At 50.1% G+C, this 9,449-nt stretch overlaps 1 protein-coding gene across 2 annotated transcripts; it reads left to right on the top strand.

The window, feature by feature from the left end:
• Positions 1 to 1,226: 1,226 nt before the first annotated feature.
• Positions 1,227 to 4,305, top strand: TNFSF14 (TNF superfamily member 14; the record flags this gene model as incomplete). 2 transcript variants are annotated; one of them, XM_079702636.1, is made up of 4 exons in its annotated part: positions 1,227 to 1,337; positions 2,929 to 2,965; positions 3,210 to 3,251; positions 3,878 to 4,305. In XM_079702636.1, the coding sequence occupies 4 exons, from the start codon at positions 1,227 to 1,229 to the stop codon at positions 4,303 to 4,305; spliced, it is 618 nt and encodes a 205-aa protein (XP_079558762.1). The 2 variants fall into 2 exon arrangements, with proteins under 2 accessions (XP_079558762.1, XP_079558761.1); XM_079702635.1 differs by having other exon boundaries at positions 1,227 to 1,445.
• Positions 4,306 to 9,449: the final 5,144 nt, after the last annotated feature.

Here is a 9,449-nt window from a genome sequence, read left to right as displayed (position 1 = left end):
GAGTGGCTTAAACAACAGATATTTACTTCTCACAGTTCTAGAGGATGGAAGTCTGAGATCAGGGTGCCTAAGTGGTTGAGTTCCAGTGAGAGCCCTTCTCCTGGCCCTCTTCCTGGCTTGTATCTGGCCTCCTTCTCTCTGTATCCTCACATGGCAAAGAGGGAAAGAGAGCATGTATCTTATAAGCACACTAATCCCATTCAGGAGGGCCCCACCCTCATGCCCTAGCACCTCCCAAAGGCTCCACCTCCAAATACTATCACATTGGGGGTTAGGGTATCGATATCAATTTGGATGGCACATGAACATCCAGTTCATAGCACTTAGGGTGGTAGCAGTGGAAATGGAAACAGGTGGCCGCATTTGAGATCTGGTTTAGAGGTTGAATCAACAGGGCCTGCTGAGGGTAGGATGTCGTGACAGGACGGAAGGAGGGGTCCAGGACGACTCCCAGCCCTTGAGTTTAGTTAGTTGAGTAGACAGTGGTTCTACCCTCTGACTGTGAATTTCAATTAAAACTTGCATGCATGCACACACGTGTGCATGCAGACATGCAAGCACACAGCTGCACCTGCACATACATGCATGAACACACATGCATACATGCATACACAGCACACACATGCATACACACAGACACGCATGCACACACTCACACACACGCATATACACACCCACACATGTGCACACACACAAACCACTCGTATTTTCCACTACTCTTATCACCATCTTGAACAATAAATAGTATTTTCTTATTGGGCTTTCTTATTAGTTTTTCTCAGCCTGCTAGAATAGGAGCTCCATAAGACCAAGGACTTTTGTCTCTCTTGTTCATGGCTGTGCCCCCAAACCTAGAACAATGCCTGGCACACAGGAGGTGCTCAGTAAGTATTTGGCAACCATGTGAATGACACAGCCAGAAGGGAAAACTGGGGCCTTGCCTCTCCCATCCCCACCTGAGTCACATCTTCAGATGCTTCTGGAGAGACTCTGAGTGAGAGTGAGATGGGGCCTGGCCAGGGGTGGGGGGACAGGAAGAAGAGGAGGATGAGTGGGGAAGGGGGAGGGGCTGAGCCCCGGCTCTAAAGGCAGCCCTGGGACCCACGGGCGCCTGTTGGCAGCGTGAAAAGCCCAGGAGTGTTGGGCAATCGTGGTTTCCTCCCAGCCCGCAGGACCCAGCCGTGCCAGCCCAGCCCCAGGCATCTTGGGGCCTCGTCCGCTCAGGCATGGAGGAGACAGTGGTGAGGCCCTCGGTGTTCGTGGTGGATGGACAGACGGACATCCCTTTCACAAGGCTGGGGCACAGCCACAGGAGACAGCCCTGCAGTGCAGCCCGGCTGGGCCTGGGCCTCCTGCTGCTGCTGTTGGTGACTGGAGTGGCTGTCCAGGGCTGGTTCCTGCTGCAGCTACACTGGCGCCTGGAGGTGATGGCCGCCCCCCTGCAGGTAAGTGGTGCTGGGGTGGGGGTGGGGGGGCTCGAAGCCAGTGTCACTGAGCATCTGTGTGTGTGTGTATGTGCAGAATGGAGGACAGACTAAGAGCAGCCCAAGGCAAGTTAATTCACCTCTTGGAACCTCAGTTTCCTCATCTGTAAAAGGGGCGTGATAATAAGCATCTTCCTAGGGAATAAAATATGATTTTTTGTGTGTGGTGCCCAGCTGGCCCACAGCAAGCATTCAACCAATGGGAACTGACATTTTTTTTAATTGAGATATAATTGACATAGGACATTGTGTAAGTTTAAGTGTACAACATATTAATTTGTTACATAAATATTGCAATAGGGTTGCCATTGTAGCATTAGCTAATGCCTCTCTGGTATCACATAATTATCATTTCTTCTAGTGGTGGGAACTAACAAAATCTAAGCCTTTAAGAAGTTTAACGTTTATAACACAGTTGTGTTGTCTGTAACCCCTGAAACTGACATTCTGACATGGCTCGTTATTATTATTTTTTTAATATTTATCTGACTCTTCCATTTAGCCACTTTTATTTTTATTTTTAATTTTTTGGCTGTGCTGTGCAGCATGTGGGATCTTAGTTCCAAGACCAGGGATCAAACCCGCACACCCTGCATTGGAAGCGCAGAGTCTTAACCACTGGACCTCCAGGGAAGTCCCTGACATGGCTAGTTATCATCAGCCGTAACCTGATCACCATTTTTGGGACTGTCACTAATCCACTTTGTCCGAGTCTGTGAGAATCTCTCTCTGCATCCATTTCCCATTGGCCTTGGATGTCTCCGTCGATCTGTCTGCCACACCTGTGGGTCTGTGTGTCCCAAGCCACGCCTATGTGGTCTCAGCCTTTTTGTGTTTCCAGGTCCTTTCTCCTCATGGCGGGACCTGTGCTGCTGTCCTGCACCCATGTACCCACACGGCCATGTGCTCACCTGTCTACAGCCCATGTGTTGACATCATGTGTCTTTGTTTCTGCGTCTCCGTGTGCCCAGATCCACGTGGCTCCATAAACCATGCAATCCACGTACTTGCATCCACGTGTGCCTTGTCAGTGTGTCACACAAGTGTCCAGGTCTGTGCCCATGTGTCCATATCCACATGTTAGCATTTATGTCCAAGTGTCCAGCCATCCAGGTGGCCATGTGTCTTCGACAGCACTTATTTAATAAACCTTATATAGTACCTGCTCTCTGCCAGGCACTGTAATATGCTTTTCACATGAGAATTTGCTGAATCCAAAGCAGGCACTTTTCATGTGTCCATTTACAGAGGGGAAAACTGAGGAACTGGATGGTTAAGAGCCTGCTGGGCGGCGGGGTGTGAGGTGGGGTGTGCACGTGGCCTTGGATATGTCTGAGGGTGATGTCTGTGCCCATGGTCTGCATGTGTCTCTCAGCCACGAGTCTGAGTGATGCCAGGGCGTGGGCCCCGCAGATCCTCACCATGGGCTGCTCTGCACTTTTAGGACAGAGGTGCAGGATCCTGGGATCAGCTGGTGCAAGGTGAGTCAGTGTCCTGGTCCCAGGAGAGGGGATGGAATGGTTCCCACGCTGCCCCCACCCCTTCAGCCCATTGCCCAATGTGATTTGCATAACTGGCCTAAGCCCCACAGACGCCCGTCCCCCAAGCTAGAGAAGCAGAAGTTTGGGTCATTCCGGAAAGGGTGGGGTTGACACCAGGAGGCGGACTGAATGACCCCTCTGGAGGCTGGCACTTACCCCTCTGACTCTGACCCTCTCTCCCCAGATCAGAGGCCCCAGCGGGCCAACCCGGCAGCACACCTCACAGGTGAGGGGGCCCCCAAGTCCTGGCAGGGGGTAGGGGTTCAGTGTGTCCTGGGGAGACCAGACAGACACCCCAACATGGCAGCGTGTTCCTTCATTCATTAATTATTCACAGAGTTGCCCAGAGCACAGGCACTGCCTAGGTCTGTGAATTTCCTAATTTTATTTATTGAATAAACCCTTGTACCAGTGTTTACTCTGTGGCACGCACCGTGACGTTCTTTCCCCCTATTAATTCATTAAATCCATAGCCGGTGCTATTCAGAGCTCCATTTTACAGAGAGGGAGACTGAAGCACTCAGAGGTTATAAGCCTGCTGGGCCAGGATGTGTTCTGCCACTTACAACTTTTGACAGTTTGGGCAAATCAATTGCTCTGTGCCTCAGTTTCCCCGCCTGCAAGAAGGGGATGAAACAAGTTAAGATGTATGATAAGCACGTTATTTTGCCACCTCCTGGGCCTCCGTTTCCCCAGCTGTAAAGTGAGGATAAAGTGAGTTCATATATCTAAATCTCTGGAACAGCCTAGCACAGAGGGGGTGGCACTCAGAGAGGGGTGGCGACTGGCCTGGGGTCACACAGCAAACGTGGGATCTGTGCCTACCAGCTCCCCCTCTGTCTCCCTCCGCAGGGGCCAACTCCAGCCTGACAGGCAGTGGGGGCCCGCTGCTGTGGGAGACGAAACTGGGCCTGGCCTTCTTGAGGGGCCTCACCTACCAGGATGGTGCCCTGGTCATCGCCCAGACCGGCTACTATTACATCTACTCCAAGGTGCAGCTGGGCGGTGTGGGATGCCCCCAGGGGCTGATCGGCGGCCTGCCCATCACCCACGGCCTCTACAAGCGCACGGCCCGCTACCCCGAGGAGCTGGAGCTGCTGGTCAGCCGGCGGTCACCCTGCGGGCGAGCAAGCAGCCCCCAGGTCTGGTGGGACAGCAGCTTCCTGGGCGGAGTGGTCCACCTGGATGCCGGGGAGGAGGTGGTGGTGCGCGTGCCTGATGGGAGCCTGGTCCGAGTCCGTGATGGTACGCGGTCCTACTTCGGGGCGTTCATGGTGTGAAGGAAGGAGCCAGGGTAGACTGAACAGAGTCCGACAGACAGAGACCTCAGAGGGTGCCTCGGGAGACAGGAAAACCAACAAGCAGAGATTTTGGAGTGTGCCCAGGAGAACCCCAAACTCAACAGGTGGAGAGCTAAGTGGGGACCACTGGGACCAAGAACCCAGTTATCCCACAAGGTGAAAACCCAGCAGGCACCTCTGAACAACCAAAGGAGATTGCAGACCCTGCCATGGACAACACTGAAGACACAGACCTGGAGACTTGGGGGTCTGTGAGCCCCCAAGCAGGGGTAAAGCTGATCTGCCTGATATTCAGGAAAAAGGGGTGAGGGGTGGGTATTTATACTTTTGACTCAGAACTAAGTGGGACTTGGGGATCCAGAGAGTTGGGAGTTGGCTGAGAACAGGAAACGTCTTATCACCCTCTCCACTCTCACAAGTGTGGGCAGAGTGGGGGAGGGCAGATTTATCATCAGGACTCACATCCACCAGCGGAGAGCCCAGCCCAGCCCCGCCCATGGTCATAGTCACCTACCCAAGTCCCACCTACAGGCTTGTGGCCACACCACAGCCTGGCCATGAAGTTACACTCAGAGATGCAGGCATAGGGATGTGATGGTAGATGTTTGACAACCAGGTTTTCTGGGAAGGGAGAGGCTTTTTAGTGTCTGTTGATTTCCATGGTGTAAATATTCCCACTGTGGCTGGTCTCTGTCTCCCATATATATCATCAACCAGTTGGCTGTATCCCAGCACTGCTAAGAGCTCACATTCCATCAGGACAGCAAAACCGTTTCAGCACCCAAGCCAGAGCCTGGTACAGAGGCACTTGGAAAATGTTTGCAGAAAGAAACACAAAGAAAGAGAGAGTGAGAGAAGGAAGGGACGGAGGGAGGGAGGAAAGAAAGAAAGGAAGAAAGAAAGGAAGGGAGAAAAGAAAGAAGCTACCATCACAGCTACAGCATCACAGAGAATCACAGCCCCACAAGTTCAATCACTCCTTCACAACCACAGACACGTACACACAAAGCATCAGATTCTCATACAACCTCACACAAGTCATAGCATCACAAGCCCCCAATCACAAACACTGCATTACAACCACATAGGACACAGTCACACACAGTCATCATCAGAGCCTCAGTCACCCACACAGACCATACAGTCACACCACGTGTGACACACAGGATACAACACTTCTCACATCAGACTTCCACATGCCTTCTCACAGTCACACCCATCACACACAGAGCATCACACTGGCAAACACACAAATACACACACAGCCTCAAGTTCCTCCTAGCCGAGACATATACACCCTGAGGTGAGGACCAGACTTAGTCTGTAGCCCTGGTCCCCTTGACCACTGGTCTTGGAAATAAATGGTGAACTTTGCACCTGGATCTGTCTAGTTCTTAGGAGAAGGATGGCTCATGAAGGCATAGGGATAGATGGAGTGACCCACAGCTGAGAAATATGAACCCAGCTGGCTCAACTCCATGCAGGAAGCTTAGCAGGGAAACCAGAGACCTGATGCCCAGGTCTGCCTTAGCCTCAAATCTACAATTCCTGAGAAAGTAGAGGCCACACACTTCCAAGTACCCTTACTGCAGACACCCAGCACAGATTGGCAGTCTCCCCAGCCAGTCGGAAGCTTGAAGTAACTGGGGGCATGAAAGAGTGTGGGGTGGGACAGATAATGATATGCATACAAATCAAATGGTTTATGCAAATGAGCATGGACCCAGGAAGTAAGACTTCTCTGGATCCTAGGATGAAGACTCAGACCTCAGAGGTGAATGAACCATTCTTGTTATTGTTGACATTGTTGTTGACATTGTTGCCTGGTACAGGGGTGAAGGGGGCTTTGTGATCAGATGGTCCTGGGTTCCAAGTCTACTCTACCACTTCCTGGCAGTGTGACCTGGAGCAAATCCCATCACTTCTCAGCACCTCTTAGGTAACAGGAGTCCTTACCTCCTAGGTTTATTGTCAAGATTAAATCTGATGAGGAAAAAGCCATTTGGTATGGTGCCTGGTACACAGTAAGAGATCCATACGTGTGTGAGTGCCGTAAGTGATTTACAAATATTAAGGAGAGCATTTGTCAGGCACGTCCCCTACGCCAGGCATCTCGTGCAAGTCACACCTTTATCTAGATCCCTGGGCAGGAGCTGTTGTTGCCCCCATGTTCCAGATGTAGAGACTGAGGCAGGGATGCGTCCCCCACTCTGCCTGCACCAAAGGCACACAGCTTTGTGCCTCTTTGCCTGTGTTGGGCTGGTGGGAGATGAGACAGCCCCAGATGCCCAGACCCCACCCATGCTGGAGTTTCCTTTACTCTCATCATGGTCTTCCTGTTTCTGTGGCTTTAATGAGGAGACCAAGGTGTGGGGAACTTATCAAAGCCACCAGCAGCCACCAGCGTCTGCCTGAGGATGGAACCTCTAAGTTTAGCCTCCGAAGATCATTCCTGGGTGGGGCCTTGATTTCAGATAAAGCGCAGGAGCAGCAAGGCCCTAGCCCAAGCCAGTGACCTACTTTACAACTTCTTAGAAGTCTATCTACTTGATTTCCGCTTTCACCTCTGGTGTCTTTTCAGATTTCACCCTCCCGCCCCACCAACTCTCTCAAGACCCAAAGTCTGCTATCCTCAGCCTCCTTCCCAGCCCAGGGGCAGGAAACTCTCCTGCTTCTGTCCATCTCTTGCCAGGATCCAGAGGTAATAGAAGGCAAAATAATGGTGATTAAATTGTTTCTTAATTTCCTATGATGACACGATGCCCTTCCCTGCTACATATCACTGCATACAAACACTGAGATGCATCATCTCAGAGAAACAGAATGGGTCTCACACCAGAGCCAGACCACCTGGGTTTAAATCTCTGCTCTGCCATTTCCCAGCTGGGTGATCTCGGGATCCATCCTTGGCCTCTTTAGTCCTTAGCAGATATTTGTTTGTGAGCATAGTTGTAATCACATGCATATTTAACTTTCGGGTTCTTTTCAGTTATTACATAAGGTGACCTTACATCCATAGACCACGTCTAGTCACTGAGTGTGTTTTTCAAATGGGAATTCATAGCCAATGTTTAAACATTACAAAACTTTACATGTGGACAAATCCAGATTTCATGGCAAGTTGGAGGTTACAACAACTCAGGCTGGGTAGTGATTGTCCCCTTTGGACAGGGCATGAGCTCACCAGCTCACAACAGTCTCCACCCCTCCCTGTGGTTTCCCACTTGAAGGCTGAATGTCAGTTGCCTTTCTCTTTTTTCTTTTCTTTTTTTTTTTTTCTTTGCGGTACGCGGGCCTCTCACTGCTGTGGCCTCTCCCGTTGCGGAGCACAGGCTCCGGACGTGCAGGCTCAGCGGCCATGGTTCACGGGCCCAGCCGCTCCGCAGCATGTGGGATCCTCCCAGACCGGGGCACAAACCTGTGTCCCCTGCATCGGCAGGCAGACTCTCAACCACTGCGCCACCAGGGAAGCCCCTCAGTTGCCTTTCTTCATCATGTTTGCATGATTGTTTTTCTTAAAATAATAATGATCTTTAATTATAGGTCATACTTCTAATGTACCCACTGCATGACAGGCACTGTGCTAAGTGCATTAATTCACAGTAACTCATTGAATTCTCAGTGGTGGGGGGGGTACTGTTATAATACCCATTTTATGGATGGGGAAATATAAGCACAGAGAGGTTAAGTCATTTCTCCATCAAAGGTGGGAAAATATATGACAGCCTACATGACCATAAGTTTCAAGAAAAATGAGAGTTCCTAGTTGTATTAGTTTCCTATTGCTGCTTAATACAATACTAATTTGTTATCCTCAGTTCTGGAAGTCAGAAGTCAGAAATGAGTCTTATGGGACTCAAATCAAGGTATCAGAGGGCCGCATTCCTTCTGGAGGAAAGATTTGTCCCCAAGCCCTTTGCTCAGGCTCTGCCTCTGTGGGAGCCCAAACTAAGACATGTGTGTAGCAAACATGAATCTCACCTCACAAGGAGTGAAAAATAATTCAACTTCCTTTTATTCATAGCGCAACTTAATTTATGCAAAGATTCTTTTGCACTGACATGCTGAGACCTTGATATTAGTCAGCTGGGAACCATACCTCCCCACGTGCTCCTGTTCCAAGACTGCCAAAATTCCAGGGAGCTTAGGAAATGCCAATGCATTAAGGATGAGGCAGGGATCTGTCTAGTTCTCTAGCTACACATGCACACTGGTGCCCCGTCTCTTCTGATCCTCCTACCCTCTATTTTCCTCCTTGTGACCTATCAAAAGTGGTACATTCTCTGCCACTCCTGAAGCTTGTTCGTGAAGCTGATTTTTAAGCCAGGTTTAGGTACAGGAAACTCTTTGAGGCTCTCTGTGGCTTCAGCTGCCCAGAGACACCATTGAGTCATTTCCTTTTTGGGGACCTGCAGCCTCTCTGCAATAGGGAGCAGGACTCAAGCCTCTTCTAGTTTTCAGTCCCCCTGGAACTTCTCTGGGGGAATCTTCCATGTTTCCAAGGTTGTTTTTTTCCAAAAAGCAGAGCACAGGAACTTCCTGCCCTGTCATGGCTGTTGAACTGTGTCTTCTCCAGAATTCATATGTTGAAGCTCTAACACCCAGTGTCTCAGAATGTGACTATATTTGGAGATAGCACCTTAAGAGAGAAAATTAAGGTGATTCAAGTGGGCCCTAATCCAGTATGACTGGAGTCCTTATAAGAAGAGATTAGGACACAGATGCACACAGAGGGAAGACCATGTGAGGACACAGGGAGAAGGTGGCCATCTATACAAACCAAAGAGAGAGGCTTCCGAAGGAACCAACTCTGCAGCCCTTTGATCTTGGATTTCCAGCCTCCAGAATTGTGAGAAAACAAATTTCTGTTGTTTAAGTCACTCAGTCTGTGGTCCTTTGTTATGGCAGCTCCAGTGAACTAATATATCACCCTAACCACCCTCCTGCCCCACCCCACTACCTAGGCATAGTTAAGATATGCCAAGTGCTTAATTGAGCAGTTCCTGGCACATACTAGGTGCTCAGTAAACATTGGCCATCATTGTTGATATTATTATTATTTATTTCTCCCATCCCTTTCCCCATTTGGGCAGAAGTTGGCTTTGTATGTTCATTTCTTCACA

Source organism: Hyperoodon ampullatus, assembly GCF_949752795.1.
Source record: "Hyperoodon ampullatus genome assembly, chromosome: 4".
NCBI classification, from domain to species: domain Eukaryota; kingdom Metazoa; phylum Chordata; class Mammalia; order Artiodactyla; family Ziphiidae; genus Hyperoodon; species Hyperoodon ampullatus.
Note: the sequence above shows the minus strand (reverse complement) of the source record. Positions and strands in the feature narration are given on the sequence as shown.